At 38.8% G+C, this 23752-nt stretch overlaps 2 protein-coding genes across 4 annotated transcripts in view; one reads left to right on the top strand and one right to left on the bottom strand.

Moving 5' to 3' along the window:
- Efcab14 (EF-hand calcium binding domain 14) overlaps positions 1-17541 on the top strand; it is a 36222-nt gene extending 18681 nt beyond the window's left edge. The window contains exons 4-11 of one of the 3 annotated variants that reach the window (XM_027937218.2): positions 471-569; positions 3921-4031; positions 5873-5977; positions 7002-7196; positions 8922-9008; positions 10385-10496; positions 12336-12461; positions 15497-17541. In XM_027937218.2, the coding sequence (XP_027793019.2) occupies positions 471-569; positions 3921-4031; positions 5873-5977; positions 7002-7196; positions 8922-9008; positions 10385-10496; positions 12336-12461; positions 15497-15672 (1011 nt within the window). In that variant the 3' untranslated portion in view covers positions 15673-17541. The remainder of the gene's footprint in view (positions 1-470; positions 570-3920; positions 4032-5872; positions 5978-7001; positions 7197-8921; positions 9009-10384; positions 10497-12335; positions 12462-15496) is intronic. The other 2 variants (XM_027937219.2, XM_071617805.1) reach the window with 2 other exon arrangements.
- A 2995-nt stretch (positions 17542-20536) lies between these two features.
- Positions 20537-21683, bottom strand: Tex38 (testis expressed 38). Its single transcript, XM_027937222.1, is given in 3 exon segments — positions 20537-20997; positions 21000-21113; positions 21647-21683. Coding segments are annotated over 3 exon segments (612 nt in total).
- Between the last annotated feature and the right edge of the window lie 2069 nt (positions 21684-23752).

The raw sequence follows: 23752 nt of genomic DNA, 5'->3' as shown, positions 1-23752 counted from the left end.
TGTCAAGGTATAGTTCCTTAGACTATATTTTGTAATATGGGCTTTTATTTTATAAAATATGTTCCCACATGGACTGGAACAAAAGTCAGTTAAATAACTGAGGGTGTTATATTTTACCAAAATGAAACCTTGAAGTGGTCCTTGATCATTAGCTTTCTTCTTGTCTAACTATTGAAGGATTGTATGTAATCACTGCATCTTTTGGGTTATTTAAGATTTTAGACCTTATAACTGCTAGGACTAGGATAAAGAATAATAACCTCTCTTTCCCTCTTTGGCACTAGTTTAAATTGGGCAGGGAAAGAAAGGGTATTATTGCTGCCTCCTGAATCTCAACCCTATCCAAGGTACTTTTAGTTCCTTATTCCTGCAAACTGAAAGTGTACCTTGACTTCATCAGCCTTGTAGTTTGTGAAGGAAACATATCTATGAGTTCTGTTTTCATTGTTTGTTTTTCCTTTTCTTTCCAGATTTCTCTGTTGACTTCTGCAGTAAACCACCTTAAAGCCAATGTTAAGTCAGCTGCAGACTTAATTAGCCTGCCTACCACTGTAGAAGGACTTCAGAAAGTAAGTGCTTTATATAAGTACTGAGACTAACCTACTGCTGGACTTCTAGCTTCAAAGTTTTCTTTGAAAGCCTGGCATCTAAAATCAGCTGCTCAGAGAGGGCAATAATAGAATCTTATCATAGTGTTCTTCAGAGTTCAGAAAACTTTGTTTTGGTCTGGTTAATTAGACCTTTAATTTGCAACATGTTACTTTAATGATGGTTTATAGGGTTCACACATTTTTGTCTATTGCAGTCCTAGATTTACATTGCTGAGACTCGTATGTTAGCTTATGGTCTTGCTTTTCAACACTTGCCTTTTCAGTTTTTCATTCATGTAGTCTTTATGAAAGCAGACTATTTGTACATGAGTGTTACCCTAAATCTCTGCTATTTTCCATGTTTAAAAAGAGTTGGTTTGGGCTGGGATTATAGCTCAGTTGGTAGAATGCTTGCTCGCATGCACAAAGCCATGGGTTCAATCCCAGCACCACAAAAAAAAAAAAAAAGAGTTGGTTTTTGTTTTTGTTTCCAGAGACACAGAGATATGTATTTAGGAAATCAGATACACATCCAAAGGAGAATGAGGGCCATCTCCAGAGGAAAAGATAGCCAAGAGTTGGGTATTTTCCCTTAAAAAAAGATGTAAAGGAAAGTAAAATGTAAGAATTTAAGGAGCAAGTGTTGCTAAGGATGTGAAGCAAACACTCCTGCTGAGAGTTTAAATTGGAAAAAAAATAACTTTGGGAAACAATTTGACATTTTATAAAGGTAAATGTACACATCCTCTGAGCAATTCACTTGTAAATATATGCATAGATTCTAGTTTAGAATTCTAGTTTAGAATTTCTCTTTACGTGATCCGTAGGATTCAGACCTAGAGAAGGAGGCAAGAACCAACCAGATAGATGATACTTAGGAATCCTTAGAACTGGATGGGGGTTGGAAGGGGAAAGAATGTACCTAACTGAACATAAGGAAATATCCCTGCATCAGGAAATGGAAGAAAGGATTCAGGAGTAAGAGAATCTCAAAGAGTGGGTATTGAGTCTAGGATCTTTGGCTTTTTTCAAAGTTCGTGTGTGGTAAGTTTGATTCAGTTATATGCCAGTCTTTATAAAAATTTCAGTTGTTTCAATAACAGAGTGAGAAATTCCTGAGCCATGAATAAAACAAAACTTGCTATTTTATAGACACAACATCATATGTGCTCAGTTGTCAGTTTGCTGTTTGTCTGTTATGGTGATCTGTTTTAAACATTAAAAAAAAAAAAAAGGGTAGAGACATCTTTGATGAAGCCAGATTCTTGCTGTTATTCCCAAGAGCCAAGTAGGGAAAAGGCCTCTGTAGGCATTAGTACAAAAGCAAATCTGGCAGTCTTTCATTAAAAAAGGAAACTAACTTATTCTTACATTCATTAATTCAACAAATATTTGTGCAGCTTCCTCCAGTGTGTACCAGGCTCTTTGCAGTTGGTGGCAATACTAGTTTCAAAGTTTGATTCCAGAGTTTACATGGTTGTGTCAGCTGCTTTCTTTAAAAAAAAAAAAATCTCTAAACAAGAGCTTACTATCTTCGGGCATCCTGCTGGGCTCATACATCCAGCCAGTGAGGATTCTCTAACAGTAGGTGTCTTTGAATGCCTGTAGCTTTTGTAACAACAGAGCTTACATAGCATTCCAACTTAGAGACTTCTACTCTTGTGTCTTTGCAAATCCTTATATTGGTGATGCTAGATACTGCTTTTATTACAACTGGCTCACTTTTGAAGCAGTAAGTCATCTCAAAGACCTGACTTCAATGCGTCTCATGTATTTATTTTCTTTTAGTGTTGAAAATGTTATCTTTTTTTCCTCTTGGATTCTTGTATATCAGTATGATAAAACATTACCTTATTAAAAATACTAATATGGGGGGGGGGGGGGCTGGGGATATAGCTCAGTTGGTAGAGTCCTTGCTTTGTATGCACAAGGCTCTGGGTTCAGTCCCCAGCACCAAAAAACAAAACAAACAATCAAAATACTAATATGACACTATAAATTGTCAGCATGTTTTTATAAAAGGCCAGAACCCACCAAATGGTGACATTCTTTAATGTTCCCTTAAGACAGGGTTTTTTAAAAAGATGGCTTCTGAATCCTGTCCCCAGTACACTTAGGCTCCTTAGGCCTAGTGAAAGCAAAATAAGTTACTCCATGTACTCAGCTCTACCCAATAGTTGCCGACAGGATTCTATAGAAATGGAATTTTTCTTCATCTCTGCAATGCTGGGTTTCTTAGAACCAAAAATTGTTCCTACCCATTTTTGCACAAAAGTCATCATTTGCCTCTGACCCAGTGGCAGTCCACAGTGTTGTACCTAGCCATCTGCCTGCCCACAGCAGGGCTTGACAGAAGCAGTTTGTAGATGAACCTTATCTCTTGGCCCCACATTTATAAACCAATATCTTTTCTTTAGAAAAGATTTTATTTTCCTCTAGAAAAAGTTCTTTAAACTGAGAAAATTTGTTAGTTTTATATATGTAGGAAATTATACGTATTAGAATTCATAGTTTGAATATATTTGAAGTAATTAAAAACACTTATCTACATTTGGTTAGTTGTTTAATGTAAATTAAAATCACAATATGCCATTGTATTTCCATTAGAATGGCTAAAATTGAAAGGACTGATTGTACCAGTTTCAGTGAGGATATGGAGTAATGGGACTTCTCATACACTGCTGGTAAAACTTCAAAATGGCATAACCATTTTAGAAGACGGTTTGGCAGATTTTTATAGAAATTAAAGCATAGATTTGCCATATTATCAGCGACTCGCTTCCTAGCTATTGTGTTGATGAGAAAGCATACGATGAAGGGAAATGAAAACATAAGTCCACATAAAGACTTATAGATGAGTGTTTGTGGCAGCTTTATTTGTAATAGTCAAATAGAAAACAACCTAAATGTCCATCATCAGGTAAGTAGAGAAACTGTGATATGGCCATACAATAAAATGTAGCATCCTGAGTAGCTACAACATGAATGAATCTCAATTATGCTGAGTGAAAGAAGCCACAGTTTAAAAGTTTGTACTCACTCACTGGTTCTACTTATATAAAATTCTAGAAAATGCAACTGATACAGAGTGACAGAAAGGGTATCAGTGGTTGCTTGGAGATAGGATGGGAGGAATTACAGAAAGGTATGAAGAAACTTCTGGGAGTGATAAGTGTTTATTGATTTAATTGTGGTAAAAGTTTTACTGCTATATTTATGTCAAAATAATCAAAGCATTTTGAATATATATGGTTTCTTGCATGTCAGTTATATCTTAATAGAGCTATTAAAAAGGGAAAAAAATTGACATTCTTTCATGTTTCTGTTCAGAGTGTAGCTTCCATTGGCAATACTTTAAACAGTGTCCATCTAGCTATGGAGGCAATACAGAAAACTGTGGATGAACACAAGAAAACCGTGGAATTGCTGCAAAGTGATATGGTAAGGAGATCAGCAGATACTAAAAAAGTCAGCATGCGTCTCACCCTTTTTTGTAAAAGAGTCATGATGCCAACTTTCCACTGATCTGAACAGGCCCTCTACATACTTTTTAAAAATATCTAATAAGCAATATGTGCTGACTGTTCTGCAGTCTGTGAAGTAAGCAGTTAATGAAAATAAAACTGAAAACTGAGTCTTTTGCAAACATGGTGCTGGAGGAGACAGTGAGAAAACACAGTTCCTGAGGATAGAATGGGTAGGGTGGAAAATAGAAAATAAGGAAAAGGATGTGGAAAATTGTCTCAATTTATTGCTATACAACAAACCACCTCAGTTATTATTTCTCATTATTCTGAGCATCAGGAATTTGGGCAGGGCTTTTAAACTCCCAAGCACTGAGAGGCCATCAGAGGATGAAAGGCCATCTTGGATGTTCCAGCTCCAGCCTGGTATCGATGGAATGCAGCTAAATATGTGATCTCAGCCTATACCACATAGAGCAGGACCAGCCCTCCTACCTCAGCTGAGCATAGTCACAGAATCATCAGAATAATTGTTGTTTATTGTTATTTTAAGCCACAAAGTTTGGGGATGATTTGTTATACAGCAACAAATAGTTAAGATGGAAGTAAACCCCTACAGTGCCCAGTAATTGTTTTCAACTGTCTCTGGGTCTCCTAATGCTGCTACATGTGTCTGCAATCATTCAGAGACCTAAATTAATCACTTAGGGGTAACAGCTCCAAAAGGGATTTGTGAAGGGTATAAAAGGATGGCACAGCCCTTGCTGTCTTGCTGAAGAGATGAGTTATATGTGTGAAAGCAGGACTAGTCAAAGCACATACACTAATTTCTAGATCTGACCCACGTGCTCTCTACAAACTTCAGAGATCTGAGTTTTAAATTGGGTAGTTTGTACCAAGGGGACCAGAGCTCTATCAGAGAGCTCAGGAGGGAGGATTTTTCATTTTCTTCAAAAACAAAAATTCTTGTTATTTAGTGGGAGCTAACTCAAAGGGAAAAGCATTGATCTAGGCGTCGAGACAATTGACTTCTAGTTGGATCTGCCACTAAGGAACTCTGACCCATAATAATAAAGACCCCTTTCACTCACCAGTTCTTTTATCTTGAGCATGTTTTCAAGTAATTAATCATTTTCTGAAATACTTTTTCCTAATTAAAAAAAATGTCTGCTTTGCTTTCTAGAACTATTGGTTTTCCTTCCTTTTCTCTTTAGTGTTGCTTTTTTTCTTTCTTATAAAACCAGGGTTGATAAATGCCTACATTGTCAGATTTCAAGGAAAACAGTTTACTTTTACCAATTACATTCTGTTGTAAATAAGTCTGCCTCTTTTTAAACTTCCGTGGCTGCCAATAGTAATCCTCCTGCTGACGTACTTTATACTAAGCCATATTATGGGCTGTGAAGGATTAATCTGTGCAGTTTTTCCCACTGATAGGAACAAATGTATATAAGGTTTAGACTGAGTTGGTCACAGGAATGTTCTGGTGATTTTGTAGTTTCTCTGGGAGTATGGTGATGGGGGAGCAGAGAAATGGTTTGTAGGGAGTTCATTCCATTAAGAGACTGAGAAGCAGACTAGGAGGATCTCAGTTTCTTGGGGCAATCTGGGTGCAACTGCTCCAGCCCATGCTTTGGGCTAGACATCCCCAAAAGTCCATGATGCCTTCAAAGCCTAGCACAAGACTAGTCACACTGTATATTCTTAAGGAATGCCTATAGATTAATCTGTGGGTGCACTCTGGGGGAGGCTAGAATGTTACAGGATCTTCCCAGATAGTTAAGTGTTGCCTACACTAAGCTCTGTTTGTGTTGACAGAATCGGCACTTCTCAAATTGGACCAATGGAAGCAACAAAATCATTCCAACACCCTCAGCTACATCAGAACTTGATAATAAAACCCACAGTGAGAATTTGAAACAGGTACTTTTGATCTGTGGCCCACAACGTGTGATGGAAGCCTGAGGAGTTTGGGCCTAGCTCCATGGTGCCTCGGCAGGCACATCAAACCTCTGTCTACTTGCTGGAGAGCAGAGAGGGATGCATGTTGAAATCTTGGGATCCAGAATCCTGCCCTGTCTTTTCTTTGGCACTCTGCTTTTTCCCCTACATGTCAATCAATGGAGTAAATTCCTTTTCACATCTTGAAAGACATAGAATAACCAGATTATCCTGAAACTATGAAAAATAGCAATCTAGGCAAGTCAAAGATGGATGGATAGCAGATTAATCCAGAGTGATGGCTATTTTAAACCACAGTAAATTCTAAGAATGTTAGGAAGCATATCCTTGAAAATCGGGATTTTCTAAAGTCTAAAGACGAAAGGCAAGAGAGGAGAAAAAAGAATATTGAGTTCGGAATCACATTAAAGAGAATAAAGGAAATCTTCACTAAGAAGAATTTCTGTCCTGAGTTTAATGCCCTTTAAAACCTATAGTCATCATTCCTTTTTAAGTAGCAATCAGTTCTAGAGGATGTCAATAAAAATAATTGAATCTTGTACTAAATAATGCACTACTTGTTATGGTTTTGTTACAAGCCAATTCAGTAATTGGTATTGTTCCTAAGGTAGTTTTGTACTGACAAATTAGGTTAATGGAACTTTAAGTTAATAACCCAGCAGGTTTTCCTGCCAGCAGGTGAGGTAAACATTGGGAAATTAATTCTCAAATGCTCTGCTTTCTAGGACCAGAGAGTGAATCATGTAGGTAGTCCTCTTTTCCTTCCCCTCCTGTCAAACTGAGATCAAACAATTCCAGAGGGCGAAAACTAGGAACAATTTAGTGTGGAAGAGACAAAGCAGAAACAGACAATTGGTGGTCACAACCAGGAAAAGGTGTTTACTTCAGTAACTTGACATAATAATGGTTATTTGGTGTTGCTCCTCTGCTTTGCCTAATATTCATCTTTAGCTGGATTCTGCAACTTGCTTTATTTCCACTCCAGGATATCCTGTACCTTCATAACTCTTTAGAGGCGGTAAACAGTACCCTAGTAGCATACCAGAGACAGAATGATCTTAAACTCGAGGGGATGAATGAGACACTCAGTAATCTCATTCAGAGAACCAACCTGATAGAAAGCAATGTGGTTTTTGCTCTGGGTGAAATAGAAAACACAACAAACCTGACCTCCAGCATGGTAAGCCTTTTCAGATCTTTTGTGACGTGTTTTGTGTTGCACTGTTTTATTTGTACCTAGATGGCATTCCATCACCTTTGAGAACAGTCTTCTGGCATATTTGAAAGGCTGCACATTTGTAATGTGCTTAGTCCATGACTGTGTTAGTCTTTACACTAGGTCTATGATGTGAATGGCACAGCAGTGCTAGACCAGATTTGGAAAAAGAGATGTGGCAGAATCAGGTTGTTTGTCAAGGCCTCACCACAAGTTGTTGGCAGAGATGACAAGTTATTGTTACCAGTGCCCCAATTGGTAGGGAAGTTCTGTCACATACTTCCAAAGGCAATCTTGTTGATCTTTTGTAGAAGTCATTAAAGCAGGAGCAGAGACAGTGACAGTTATGAAAAATCTTCTATTTCTTTTTTTAGAGGGGGTGGGTTTTACTGGGGAGTGAATCCAGGGGTGCTCAACCACTGAGCCAACATCCCCAACCATTTTTTGTATTTTATTTAGAGACAGGGTCTCCCTGAGTTACTTAGGGCCTCATTAAGTTGCTGAGGCTGACTCTGAACTCGCCATCCTCCTGCCTCAGCCTCCTGAGCCACTGGGATTCCTCCAGGTATGCACCACCACACCTGGCTAGTTCTTTAAGCCTGAATTTGGCTTTCAGAATTATCTTACTTCTCTCTGCATATAATGTCAGGAAATCTATTTAAAATAGATTAGGTCAGATCAACTCAACTTACGAGATGACCGAGTCCAGTACCTCATTTTATATATAAGGAAACCAAGTAACCTACTAAATCACTGATGCCCCCTTACTCTGCAGTTTTCATGTTCTCAATGAATAGAATGTGATTTGTTTTGGTTTTGTTGTTGTTATTGTTGTTTGTTTTGTTTTGTTTTAATTACCTTTTACATACATTGTGTGGGTTCCCTGTAGATTATTTTCTTAACAGCTATAGGCCCTACCCTTAAAAGATTTCATACATATTTTTGTAAAAATATGAAACCAAATACAGGAAACTTACCATAAATTCAAGTAACCACTAAAGCTGGAAGCAAGCCAATACAAAGTCAAACCCTGGCAGATAGCAAGGAGTGTTTGAACTGGCTGTGCCACAGTGGAGCCTTGGCAAGTTGCCTGGATATGGCTTTGAGGGGTAGAATAGGACGACCTGTCCTCCTCCTCCCCTTCCTGCTTTACAGGGGTGTGTAATTTACTACAAAGCTGTGAAGATTAAAGGAGCCCTATTCTTTTAAAGCCCTTTTGAACTCAGCTAATCTAAGTAGGAGCTGAGAACCTTGAATGATTTGATGAATGTTATACCTTGAAGGTTTTCAAGGCTTCTTGTGAAAACTTAACACCCTCAAACTTCCTGAACTGTCTCTGCTTTCCCATTTCATTTTTCTCTAACATAAAAAACTGGTAATAGTATCCATCTGTCTTACTACTTTTTCTAATGGCATCCTACCCAGCCTAGATCTGCATAAAAATTCTGTCACCTTTTATACTTCATAGTTTGTGATTGAAACATCTAGAAGCACCAGTTTCCACTTGGTCTCTCTGTAACCTTCCTCCCTCACTCTTCCCATTCTGCCACTCCTCTGCCATTTCTCTTGAAAGTGTTCAGACTCTTTAAGTGAGTTTGACCATTTTTTTAAAAAAATACTAGATGTCATTCAGATTTTTTAATGTTTATTTATCTTTAATCTTTCCTCTTATTCTTTTTGCCCTCTAAGATGAGTGATAGAGCTGCTATTCTGAAAAGAGAGTCTTTGGATCAAGGGGCCAACAGAACTGATATCATAAAAACCCAAAACATAAAGGTAAATAAGAGGAAGTTTAACCTAAAGTAAAAATAAATGCATCAGCATCTCTCTGCTTGTGACATGCTACTTTCTTCTCAAAAAGAGCACTTTGGTCTCACATGCTAAAACCTCAAGACAAAGCAATTAGTAAATTAGTATATTAGTGAATAAATGAATATCAGGTACGTATCTTGTGTCAAGCTGGGAGGGCCATGGTGAGCAGGATAGACATGTGATCCTTATTCTGGTGAAGCTCAAAGTCCATCAGTCAAAAAATCTGACGCAGAAGTACATAGATAACTAATCATAAGTCTGATGAATGCTATAAAGGAAATATATAGGGTATGTTGAGGGGAATCAGGAAGGCTTCCCTAGGGAAATGACTTAAAACATTTGCTTACTTATGATGGAGGACAAAGGTATAGATCATCTAAAAATGGTGTCCAGCCTCAAAATCATTTCCTGCAGTCTTAATACGGACATTAATTCACTTAAGTGTCAGTCAGTTCCCTTTACCTGTACTTTCTCTTTTTTGTTCTACCCAAACATATTGTAACTATTAGGGTAGCGATAGAAGAGAGAAAAATACATATTGAATAAAAGAAATGTGAGATGAATTGATGTTCTAATACCCATGAGATCAGACCTTTCTATAGTAGCATAAGCAGTTAGAAACTGGCCTTATAGAAGGCAGACTTTTCTCTTTATAATTAAATTTATTTTTATGTGCCAATCTGGATCTTCCTAGGAATAAAACAAAGTGTAGGGTGACAACTTTTTAAAAGATTTAAACAAATAAGACTTTGAATTAAAACTATTACAGCTCCTTTATGTTTCTGACAGTTGTTGCCATCCATTGTCCATCACCATAGGGGAACAGAGGGAAGTATAGAAGAATACTTGTGGTTTGTTTGTGTTCAGCTGTTTTTTGTTATTTTTTCTTATTTGGTTTTGGGGGGTTTTTTAGGGTGGTACCGGCATAAAGCTCTACCTCAAGAGGTCTGGTCACAAGGCAATGTGAGATATTTAGGACAGTTATTTCCTTCGTGTGATATAGCTCCTAAAAAAAAATACCCTCCTCATTTAGGAAATGGGTGTTATACAGGTACCTGAGCAAGGGTACATTTTCTTTCTTGCTGATCATGCATGCCTTCTCCCATCAGCCAAATGTTCACAGCAAATCAGATCATCTGGAGCATAATGTTGCCTTAATGGTCTAGCCTCAAATCCAGCTAGACACACATCAACACTGAACAACAAAGATATCCCTGGTATTTGTTAATTCATTCCTTCAATGCCTTTAGAGGGAACTTTCTCAGGGTCAGGTAAATAGTGGAGACTCAGGTGAGATCTTACTTCTACCTTAAACCTTCTTTGATCTTTGTTTTGAGCAGAAGGAAGATAGTCCAAATTCTCAGGTATCCAAGCTGCGAGAGAAACTGCAGCTGATCAGTGCTCTCACAAACAAACCTGAGAGCAACAGGCCTCCAGAGATTGCAGACGAAGGTGAGCACTGGGCTGGCTTGTGAATATTTCACGCAGGCTTGGGCAACTTGCTCCCACACAGGGAGTGGGAAAGGTGTTTCAGCAGCACTGATCGAACCGAGTGAGTGATGCCTGAGCGCACTGAGATGAAGCTGATGCACTTTGCTTTCATTTAGAAAAAGCCCATTTTGTACATGATTTGTACTCTGGTCTATTAAGGGAAGAATGGGTAATGTTTAGCTGGAAATAGACTTCTCCATGCTGTCTGCATCCAATTATAGGCAAAAATGTTACTGTCATAACATATTAAACCAGCCCTAAATGTTGTTTATGGGATTCTTCATTTCTGTATACAATTTACTTAAAAATAAATTTTAGTCTTTCTGTAAATCATTAACATATAATGGTAGGATTATTGGTTTAGAAGGGTGCTTGACTTTGGGTAGAGACATAACTAATTAATATTAGTAGATGCATTTACCTCCATTATGGACATAACAAAGGCACTAGACTGTGTTGGCTTTGACCCCTCCTCCAACAATTATTATTCAGTTTGAAAAAGCAATATAGCCTCCCTTGAATTCTTTTGGTTGGGAAACAAACTACAATGGGAGGCCTTGTCCTAACATTTGGTGCTGTATAATCTTATGGTGACCCTCTTTTAGCACCAACTTACTTGTAGCATGTATTCCCAGACCAGGCTTATGCACATCTCCCAGGATGTTAAAGATCTTTAATATCCAGCTTCTATGCTGTTGTCACTTGGCTGCTTAAACTCCTACCATCTACATATGTATAATGCTAACTTGTACTATGGTTGGAGTATCTCTTATCCAATGTTTGAGACTGGAATTATTTCAGATTTTCAGATTTTGTAATATATATATTTTGGGATATGGGTAGACAAGTCTCAACATGAAACTTATTTATGTTTCATATACACCTTATATACATAGTCAGATAGTTGTTGTTGGGGGGAACTTTTTTTTCCTATTGTTTTGTTTTTTGCAGTTCTGGGGCTTGAACTGAGGACCTCACACATGCTAGGCAGGCACTGTGCACCGAGTTACATCCCCAGCCCCTGATAGTAATCTTTTTTTTTTTTTTAATTTTTTATTGTTGGTTGTTCAAAACATTACAAATTTCTTGATATATCATATTTCACACTTTGATTCAAGTGGGTTATGAACTCCCATTTTTACCCCATATACAGATTGCAGAATCACATCAGTTACACATCCATTGATTTACATATCCCTGATAGTAATCTTATGCGGTATTTTTATGCACCTTTTTTGGGGGGTTGGGGGGACTGGGGATTGAACCCAAGGGCACTTAACTACTGAGCCACATCCCCAGCCCTTTTATATTTTATTTAGAGATAGAGTCTCACTAAGTTGCTTAGGGCCTCGCTAAATTACTGAGGCTCAAGATCCTCCTGGTTCAGCCTCCTGAACCACTGGAATTACAGGCATGTGCCATGGTGCCCAGCCCACCTTCATTTTGACTGTGACCCATTACAGGATGTCACATGTGGAATTTTCCACTGGTGTCATGTTGGCACTCAAAAAGTTTCAGATTTTGGAGCATTTCAAACTTTTTAATTAGGAATTTTCAACCTGTATCCCATATTCCAGCAGGACTTCTACTTGAAAACTTAATGTAATGTAATCTTGATTCATCTTCACTTGTCCATATACATCTCAATCCAAGTCTTTAACTTCACATATCACTGTGCTTCTTAATTCTCAACTATTTCTCTTAAATTAAGTACATATCAATTGCCCTAAAAGGTGACCTTTAATACTAGTTTAATTGGGTGTTAATTTGATTATATTAAAGCATACATGTTTGTTACAGAACAAGTACAGAGTTTCACATCAAAGCCATCAACATTGCCAAAATTCTCACAATTTCTTGGAGACCAAATTGAGAAAGCTGCCCAACTAAGGCCCGTCTCCCTACCAGGAATTTCTAGCATTGAAGGTAAATTTTTATACTTTGGTATAATTGTGGGAATGTTTAAAGTAATAACTTTTTAATGATTTTTTTAACTTATGAAAAAAATACATCTAATATTTATTGAGTACTTCCTGTGGACATTTGATATGTATCATCTCATATAATCCTGATGTCTCTCCTATGAACATAAGTATTCATGCATTACGCCTATTTTACTGATAGGGAAACTGTCTTAACTCTGAGCAGCAAATAATTGGTTAAGGCAGAATTCAAGCTGAGACTGTATGACACCAAAGCTTGCATTCCTAACCAGTATACCATCGGGTTTCCCTATTAATGTTTCATATGAGCTTCATTCATTCACTAAGTGCCTCATTAGACCACATACTTAGCAGTGAGGATACAGTATAAGATGCAGTCTCACTTTCTTTCCTCAGAGATACTATAGTATAGTGTAGAGGGCAGAAAAGCAAATACAATAATGTGAAAGTAGTAAAATAAAGTAAAAATTGACCCAGTTTTTCAGGGCCCTCCAAAAATGAGGGGACTTTTTCTGAATATAATAAAATAAACAATAGGAAGTATGATTCACATAAAAATATATTTGCATTATTTCCAATAGTGTGTTCTACTCATTGTGATGTTAAGACCTTTTTGCATTTGCTAATTCCCTGGAAAATCACTCATTCCTTCCACCTCCCTTTCTCTTGCTCTTTACTTTAGCTTAGCTGCCATTCCACTGGGAAATATTAACTCCTAGGACTGGAGTAACCTCCTCCTGTATGCTGCTATTTGAATTTGCCCATGTTTAGCACATGTCACTCTTGTGATTTCCTGAGGTCATATAAAATGTAATTTACATGGACAATGTCCATGTCTTATTCACAGTCTTATTCATTCCCTAATCTCTAGCACAATTCCTAGTACACACAAATATGTTAAACAAATTAATATGTTACCTACACACTGCAATTAATACTTAAAGCATAGATAACTTAGATTTAAATCTCCATTTAAATGTTATCACTTTGTTTTTTCCTATCCCTGATTTTTGTCCTATTTTGGTGTGAGAGATGGAGAGTGTGACATTGAAGGGCAACATAAGTTGTATCCCCACTCTCCTATATCAAGAATTGATGAGTATGAATCGGGGAAAGACTGGCTGTTCAATCAGATTAAGGAATAGCAGTCTGAACATTTGTACTTCAGTCTTTAACATAGGCCTGAGACACTTTTGAAATGACACAAAGCAGCAATCATTTTTATTTGAGTTCTGCTACAAAATACATAGCATGTTATATAAACTCATAGTACCAAAAAAAAAAAAAAATTTGTTTTTTCTTCTAGCCACTTGGTGGCAGGCATGAGGAAGAAGTGTTCCACTTGATTTTCTGGTTTTCAGAGAGCTTTTGTGGTTTTACTAGCTGCATTACTGGTCCTATGACAGGAGAATAGGGTCCTGTTTAGAAGTTGTTTACAAGAACTCATTTTTGGACTGGATTTGCACTGCAATGGTTTTCCCTCCCTTTGGGACATTTTCATTCTTTCCAGGTACCAAACAGCAAAAGGCTCGTTGAATGTAAATATAGTCTTAAATAAATGAAGAAAAAAAAAGAATTTAGGAAGATTTTTAAAGAAATATAAGCCATATTGACCTTCTTTAGTGTTAGAAATTAAATCTTCTATTTGACTGTGAGGACAAAATGAAGTCCTTTTGTTAGACTATTGATAGAAATTCTCCAATCCTATTCACTGAAATAGTGTCTTAAGAATTGAATTTAAAAAATGCAGATCATCTGGTGGCATTGCTCTGTTTTTTAGCTACCAGAAAGAAAATTGGGAGTGCGGGGGGCAGTGGAGAAAGACAATGCTTTGAAAAGACACCGTCTTTTGGGATAGGGCTGTAGCTCAGTGGCAGTGCCTAGCATGTGTGAGGCACTGGGTTTGATCCTTAGCACCACATAAAAAATGAAATAAATAAAGGCATACTGTCCATTTACAACTACAGAAAAAACTTTTTTAAGGAAAGATAGTCTTTAAAGACTATATATATAGAGAGAGAGAGGATGGGGGGAGTGTGTATGTGTGTGCATGTGTGCATGTGTGTGTGTCTTCTGGGGTTTTTTGTTGATTAGTGTTTGAATTGTTTCCACATTGGAACTATTGGGAATAATACTATTATGAATATTAGTGTGCAGGGTCTTGTAGATGTTTTTTCATCCCCCTTGAGTATATGCCTAAGAATGGAATTGCTGGTCATTGCTAACTTTTTGAAGAACTGCCAAACTATTTTCCAAAGTATCTGCACCATTTTACATTTTCGTCAGCAATATATAAGGATTTAATTCACTTTTCCATATACTCGCCAACACTTTTTGATGACAACCATCCTAGTGATTGTGAAATGGTATCTCATTGTATTCTTGAGTCCCTGGATCTTAAGCTGCTCAATTTATGGATCCAAAGAGACAGTGTTCCATAGATAGTAAGAAAACTAGTCTATATCTAGCCATGTAAGAGTTATATGACCTTAGGCAAGTTGCTTTCCTTTATGAGCTTTGGTTTTCCTATCAAAACTGAGAGAACTAATTGTAATGCATTCTGCTGTCATATATAAATAAAAAAATTTACATTAAAAAAACAGAGAACTTTGAATTTTTGACATTTTTACTGCTTATGGATATCCAAGACATTCCTCCAGTCCCCACTCAGACATTCAATGAGAAATATTACAATATATCATACTCTGTTTTATAGACTAATTCCTATCTATCAAACAGGCCTCTATTTCTTCAACATAGATTAAAATCTGGGAAATTGAAAGGGAAGGCCATGGACAGAGAGAAAGTCAGGTCATGCATTTCTCCCACTGCTTGTATTTTGTAATATTCCTTTCATTCTTAAAGGATCAAAAATTAGTCTGATTTAGTGAAATCCTAAATGTTACCCTCTGGAAACAAATCTGCAAAGTAGCTTTCTTTTCAATATTGTAAGAGCCTACTTTTAACTGAATTTCTATATAATAGATATATACATTTTTCATAATTCCTTTTTGACAGATCTTCAGGATTTATTCCACAAGACTGGCCAGGATGTGGATGGGAAGCTGACCTACCAGGAAATCTGGAACTCTCTAGGTTCTACCTTGCCAGATCCAGAGAGCTTGAGAGCATTTGATTCCAATGGAGATGGAAGATACTCATTCCTGGAGCTAAGAGTAGCTTTAGGTGTCTAGCCTCAACAGGCGTTATTTTAGGAATGGATGTATACCATGGACTACCTAAAATCTACTTACATAACAAAAACAACCCTTTTATGCATCAGCCCTCTAGTCCTCCAAACTATTGTAGCAAACATATTGCCACCTTCTAACTTGTTTGAAAAGCTATACAAAAGTTATTTTTTTAAAAAAGAAAACCATTTTACTTATAATCTGATGTTCAAAAATCTATAATTTCCTGAAACCAGTGATATCTTACATTTTAAAATTGCCAGGAAAAGAAATAATAAAGCCCTCTTTTTTTCTCCTTCCTTTTTTTTGAGGGGAGGAGACCTTAACTTTTAAAACTGGAAAATGTATATACAGAGAGAATAAGCCACCTTTTATATTTCATATAAATTTGCCTTAATAGCTGCACTTTATAGAGACTCAGAAAATGTCTTGTCTTCAAAAGATAGGCCTTTTCTGTTTGTAAATATTTAAAATGAAAGAAAAATTGTGCATATTGTGTGGAAAGTAGAAAGAATGATTTTGAGCAGGATGTGAACAAATTACTTATTTAAAAAAATCATTTATTTGGGTAACAACTGAAACTATATTCACATATACTTAACTCATCCCTCCTCCAAGGCCAAGGTGCTGCCATGGGGTTTAGATAGGGGCATTGATTCAGGGACTGGATGCTGTGGGAACAGTGCCAGCTCCATACTTAAAAAAGTTGGCTTCTGAGAGTTTATTCCTATTCCCTCAATGAATCCCAACATGTGAACCAGAGAAGTCTTCTTGAGGATTTTTCTCATTTTTAATCCTCTTATAGGGTTTAGGAACACAAAAAGTTATCCAGTGGGGAGGAGCTACATTTTCCCTCAAGTGAGTTAGATTATCTTCCCCTATCCACCTACACAAGTCTATCTAAAGGCTATAGCTGGCTCCTACCTTCAGTAACGTCTCCATTCTGAATGGCAAAACCCAAGTCCCTAGTCACTGTCTCAGACTAGCCACCCAGGGTATTAAAGGAAAAGGGTACATCTACTTTTAAAACAAGAAACTACCCCTTTGAGATTTTTCCTGGGAGCTAACCAAGAACCTGATGGATTTCTTGGTGAGATGACTAGGGCCAAAAATAGTTGTGAAATGAAATGTGTGAAATCATATTGTTTTCTTACAGATATCAGCTCAGAAGTAGATACAGGCTTTCTGTCCAGAGGATGCCAAACTATAGTTGGCACTACAACAGAAGCCTTCATATGATGGTAGCAAGTGCAGTACTTCTCCCTTATGGACCTGGCACAGCAGGTCCCGGAACTGGAAGGAATGGTCTAAGTCACTTGTATGTTGAGTTACACTTGCTGTGTTGTTCCCAAAGGCAATCTTTGGGTAGCACAAAAGGAAAACTTACAAAACTTAACTTTGCTGTAGTCAAGTGAGGGAGAAACTAGAGAAGCTCCCATGGCACCAACTTCTCTAATAGAGTTCATTTTTCATTTAACTTGTCCAAGACCTGTAAGCCAGTGCAGTCCAGTACCCTGAAACATGTAAAGACTGGTTTTTTTCTTTACATTACATTCAGCTTGGTGTTAGCTAACCTTAAATTTTTTTGTAGAAGTATTAAAATTCAGTTAAAGCAGGACAACGTCTCTTCTAATGAATGTGTCTGCTTGTCATTATTGCTTATGTTTCTCCCTTTTAAAATGTTTTTCTTTAACATTTCCCTTACCCATCTATGTTATTTCACTTTCATGGAAAAGTTAAAATTAGCCTGGCACTTTAGGAAACTTGATAATTTTTTGCTCTTCTGGCTGCTTTCCATGCCCTCCTCCTTTTTAATATATACACCCTTACAGATTTTGTAACAACCAAATAAAGTTCTAGCAATAAATTGAATTATACTGCTATGTTTGTATATATTGTACCATAAATAGTATGTCTGTACCTGGAAGGTATTTTTTTGATAACTGATTTATATGAAATATACTTGAGGGTAATGTACCTTGTCCTTTTTAGTTTCAAGTTCTTATTCATAGGCAGATACATTCAGGACACCTTAACTCTTTGTAGTATGTATTTTTCTTTTACATCCAATAGCTATATCCGTGGAAAACTCAAGGTTTCTTTTTTTTTCAATTTCTCTTCTGTTCTTCCTACTTCAAGCTTGTCTGCCAGCATCACCCCTGAGCTGTATATAATGCCAACCCCTCCCCTGCCAAGTCTGCCAGAGGCATCCATGCTGCACTCAGGCCTATGATACCTTTGTCATCCTGCCTGAGTAACTACCATGTCTCCCAGACAGGTAGGTATCTCAACTTCCTTTGTTCAAGTTGAGCAGACTCTCCAGTTTACAAGCCCCAGAAACCTATCACTTAGTGTTAATTTGGGATTTATATCTGTATGCTGTCCCCACTTACCCAGCCTGTGCCTTGTGTTTGGCTATAGTGAAGCCTCACCTGCCACATTTTCAGCTCTGTGAGAAAGCTTGGGAAGTGAATGGTATGAGTTTGACATTCATTGTAAATTCTTTTACCTGTTCCTTCTGGCAGCTCCTACCACTTCTCTCCTTAGTTTCCCAAAGCACAACCTTCTTGACCCTTTTATTCCATTGCCTTATATATATATCGGCATAATGTTTACTTAAATAGCCTCCCCATAAGTCAGAGAGGCAAACAGGTACTGTAGAAAGAGAAGACCCAAAGGAATAAAGTGCCTGGCTTCAAGATGACTGCAGAGTACCTAGCACTCAGGAATGGGTCTGAGGCAACAAAGCTGAGGAATGGACCCTTCCCCTGCTGTTGGCTGTTTTGCATTCTGCTGCAGTTTCCTTTCTTTGCAGTTACTGGACATAACCCCTAGAGCCCCCCTTGCTGGTCTTCTGGTCACAGTTGAGGATTTTGACTATGATGGGCTCATACTCGTAATGGCCTGTTGTTTTTAGTGACAGCTTTTGTTTGCTGCACACCTCATTGGCTTGCTTACCAACACCAACTAGATGTGGTTTCTTTCATAACCAAACCAGAACACATTTGGGTATCCTGAGACTTTATAGAGCGTGTATTGTTTGTTATATGAACCTAACCTACCTTTTTTCACATATTAAGAAATGCAAATCTACTTTGTTCTAGTGGAGCTATTTTGGTAACATATAAGCAATTTTGGTTCTGTTTAGGGAGTGAATTCAAGGTTTTCATGACTCAATTTGAGCTTTATTTCATATCAGTGATACAGCCATTTTAATTTATCTAAATAAAACATTTCTTTTTTTTTCTCTCACTGTGTCTTATTAAAGCCTCCTCCCACTCCTTTGGTTCTTAAGAGAAAGAAAATATGCTTTGATCCCTATGTTTAATGGATTCCTTCCTCCTTTGAAAGCAAGGGCTAACAGAGGTGGGCACAAAGCAAGTGTTCTAGAATCTACCTTCAGAATTAAAATATTGGGCCTAGAGAAGTGAAGACTGTAGGTCTTGGGCTTTAGGCATCTGCAGGGTTGAAGGGGGCAAGGTGAAGAGGGGGCAAGTTGAGGGAGGAGTGAACCTCTGCCCCTGTTCTACCAGAGAAGATCCACTTGGTCCTGTTTTATATTTTGAGATACAATATTAGATCATGTTTACAAAGGGGGGGGGGGTTCCACTTACCTTTAAAAAAAAAAAGTTAAAAAGGCTTAAATCCATTGCTAGAGAGAGGTCATATAGATAGGACTAAGGCTTTACAGTTGCTGGACCTAATCCTTCAGCCCACACACAAGAAAAAAATTAACTACATGTTTACTAAGTTCTGAGAATCACAATCTCTCTCTCTCTCTCTCTCTCTCTCTCTCTCTCTCTCTCTCTCTCTCTCACACACACACACACACACACACACACACACACACCCCACTCCACAAAATAGGCAAAAACTGGCCCTACCTCAGGGCAGTCTACATTTAAAGTTTAGATCAAATATGGTGAGTGGGTTTGCTCATTTCCAAGTAAGTGCAGAAAATTTCTGTGACAGAACCAGGCTTTCATATCTTCAAGTTGGGGTCAAATAGCTCATAATTATCTCTGTGTCTCCTTTTAGGACCATTTCTAGAAAGTATAAAAATTATTAATATTCCCATGTAAATAGAGCAATAAGGGACTCTTAACTTTTGGGCAACCATGGATTTCTTAAGATACAGGATATGGATATTTTTATGTGTATAATTTTAGGAGGTACTCACCAGCCCTTCCTCTAAGCCACTTTGTAGACCAAGTTGATGACACTCTACACACACTAAAGCATTCACCAAGTGTGTTTTAACAAGACATGATTAAGGAAGGGATACCATGGGGTAAGGTGGAAAGACCAAGAACTTTAATGTTAGGCAGATGTAAATTGGGAAACTAGCTCAGCAACAAAAAGAAAAGATAATAATATATGCCCTTGGACCTTGTCTTTTCATCAGTAAGAGAAGAATCATAACAGCCATTTTGCAGTGTTCCTGTATTAGAAAGTGGCATCGCCACTGTGGACTGCCATAGCTGTGTGCCCTCAGCACCTGTCACTCTGTGGCAATTGTACTTCCCATCCTGCAGAACAGCAATGCCTTTGGAGACCTAGCCCGGGGGCTTGCACACAATAAATACTGGATGGAGGGATTTGAGCTCATCTGCAAGTATTGGTTCAATGTGTCTCTTCAAAGCCAACCTCCAATTCTCATTGTATTGGTGAGACTTGTGCCCCCATCAAACAGGGGAAGGATACTGTCCTCCTAAGGCAAATGAGACACAAAAGAGTAACTTTTCAAAAATCTTTAATAATGTAACATCTAAATGGCCTCTGATCTCTGTGTCAATATTACTTTCCTGAGGTTAGCTCCCTTTTCTAATACCCCTGGCACCTAAAGCTCCCACCTTCAGTGAGGAGGCTATACCTCTGAAGCAAAAGGCTTTGCATTGAAACAGTTCACCCCATGGGTCAGTGTGGGAAGGGAATAGAAGTGGACATTACTTTTGATACAGATGGCAAATGAGTAGCAGGCAGAGTGGTTCAGCATTGGAGGTTGATTGCGAAGGGGTGGGGCAAAGGGTATCTCCTAAAACATAATTGGGAATGGAGATCTGGTCCTGTGCTATGCCATCCAGTTAGAAAGAGGCTGCTGTGGGACCACCAGATCAGGTTGCAGGGGAACAGAGGCCTCTGCCTTGGGGCTGCTGCCTCTGTTGGCATAATGCCTGCCTTCAGGGGTGTCTGACCCCCACAGAGAATCTGGAATCTCAACTTTAATCTCAGTTTTGGTAACAGCCCAGGGAGGGCCTGTGTTGATAGCTGCATTCATGCCATATTGGCATCGCTTGTTTATCTAGTACAGGAGTGGGCTGTAAGTGCCCACTGCTGGGCACGCTCCTCCTGCTGGAGGTTCTTCTTCCAGTGCAGAAAGAGAATGCAGCCGCCAGTTATAATAGAGCATAGCCCCAGAAATCCAAAGTACAACGTGACCCACACTGAGGCAGTTAAAAAAGGGGGGGGGGGGGGCAGGGTGACTGACTGCTCTAGCTTGGGACCTGAACTGTTTCTCATTCCTCGCCTTGAATTGGTTCATTCATCCATTTATTCCTTCCCTCCCTCCTCAAAGATATGCCTCATCATTTTCTTATTCAGTCAAAGCTAGATTTGCAGGGAGTCTAAGAGGCCACTTTAGCCTTTTACAGATAAGGAACACTAGGTCTAGAGAGGACATGACCTTCCCAGACTCAGTCAGGCCTTCTGGCACCCAATCCAGGACCCAACCAATCCATCAGATTGAGAACCCTCACTAAGGACAAGGCCCTCGTGGAAGTAAAAGTTCATCACTTGACAAGGACACCAATGTATCTTTTCTAGTTGGGCAGAACATGGTCTCTGCCTTCTAGGAATCCTTACTTTCCTAGAGGAGTCTATCTCTTAACTATTTAGCACTCCATGGAGGCAGCCACCACTCCATTCATGCAAAGGGAAAGTTTGTCCCCCACACTCAAAGGACTGGAGAGGTACTTACTGCCAGCAAGGCCCATATCCTTCTTTTCGTAATCCATAAGGTTGAGTCTTGTTACCAGGCCTATGGCTCTGGAAAGAATGAACTCACCCACTAACCTATCCACCAATGGGAGTCTCAGAAGGCTCAAGCCCCATTGTTCCCTAAAGAAGTCATCACCAGGTTCTGAACACTGGGAATTCCAGGGGTGGTGCTTGTGGAGGGGTTCTGAGTTGATGGGAGGAAGGGATTCCATCTGGTGGCATCTCATGAGCATAGTTGTCTTCCATCAAAGACTGGTCCACCACAGAATTATCTGTTCCCAACTTCTTATGGTGAACTCACAGAACAGCCCCCAGGAAAGGGCCCTCACACGCTCAGGAGCTTATTTTTATGTTGTCAGTTATTAGGGAGCCATTTCTGGATATCTTTTCCAGTGGTGAGTGGGGCAGATAGCACAATGAACATTGGGCAGCCCTGCCCTTAAGAAGTTTCTGACCAAGTTGTCAAAGGAAAAAATAATAATAAAACACTGCTCAGGGGAACCAAGTGGTCCAAACCTCATTGTTTGGCTCTTGTAATCTCTCTTTTGTTTCTTCAACAAGTGCTGGCAAAGTATTTCCTGGGCATCAACTGGGCCTGTGGGAGCTCTGCCCATGTGATCTTGCATCTCTTTCCAGCTTCATCTCCCTCTCCATCTTTCATATACCTCTCCCTTCCAGTCATGCCAGGTTCCTCAAAGACCCTGTTTATTTACCTTGGGAGTTTAGCTCACGTGGCTCCTTCACTCGGGAGTGCCTTTTCCCACATTTCCACTAAACATCTCCTTATCCTCCCAGGTAGTCAACTCCCCTACTCTTGAGGCAAACAGTCCTTTCAGTTTGATTTCCCAGAACCACATCTTCTCCAGTTTGAAGAGACTTGGAGCATTGTCTAATCCAACTTCCATCAGATACTCGAGTACTGAGGACAGAACTTCCCTAACTCAGCAACTAATCCCCCAGAGTTCTTTTGACTCAGGAACTTGCTTACCATCTCCTGAGGCAGCTTGCTTCATTTATGACCAGCTCAGTTAGAAAGCCATTTCCTAATCAAGCCTAGGTCAGCTTCCCAATAGGTTGTTCTGGCTCGGCTCCTTGGCACCATTTAGTTACTTCCAACTTTAACAGTAGCCAGAATGATCCTTTTAAGAATAGATCATGTTACTCTGCTCAAATACACAGTGAATTCCCATCTCACTCAGATTTAAAACCACAATCCTTGACCAAGTCCTCCAAATCCCTGAGCAATCTAACCAACCACTCCCATACCTCCTTAGACTCATTTTTACTGGGGTCCCCTTCACTCATTCACATAGAAAACCTCCTTGTTGTTCCACAAGCAGGGGACATATGCTCCTGCTTCAGGGTATTTGCCCTTGCTATTCCCTCTTCCTGGAAAGCTGTTCTGTCAGATATCCATAGAGATCATTCCCTCCTTTCCTTTGTTTCTGCTTGGGTGTCCCCCTTATCTCCATTTCTCTTAAACTGCTTTGTTTTTCAGCATAGCACATATCATTACCTAACATTTATTTATTGTCTGTCTCACTCCCCTGGAATGTAAGCACCTCAAGTTAATGTAAACAAGAATCTAAGAATTTCAGATGGTGATAACTGCTATGAAGAGAATAAAGTTGGGTAAAATAAGAGGGCAAAATAAGGTTAAAAAAAAAAAGAAGAGAAGATTCATCAATAAAGGTTCCTTTGAGGTGCTGACATGGAAACTAAGCCCTAGATGATAATGAGGCAGCAAGTGTGGATCTATGCAGAGAGAACAAGTGCAATGATCCTGAGCCAGTAACAACATAGTACCTAGATGTACTTACTAATCCTCTACTACATTGCTCCTAGCATACAGCAGGGCGGATCTTCATACATATAGGTTCAACTGAGCAGAGTTTGAGGCTCCATCTCTGCCTCAGGAGAGGTTTCAGTCAGATAAGACCTAGGCAAGACTTCCACACAATGCAAACCAAAGACTGCTTGACAGAGAGTCCATTCATGCTGGGAGCAGGTGAGACAGATTTGGCTGTAACTGTCCCTGACCTTAAGAGTTCACACTTGGTTCCAGAGGTGAAAAAGATAGTGGCAT

This window comes from Marmota flaviventris, chromosome 10 (assembly GCF_047511675.1).
Source record: "Marmota flaviventris isolate mMarFla1 chromosome 10, mMarFla1.hap1, whole genome shotgun sequence".
Lineage (NCBI taxonomy): Eukaryota > Metazoa > Chordata > Mammalia > Rodentia > Sciuridae > Marmota > Marmota flaviventris.
This window is presented reverse-complemented; position numbering and strand designations above follow the sequence as displayed.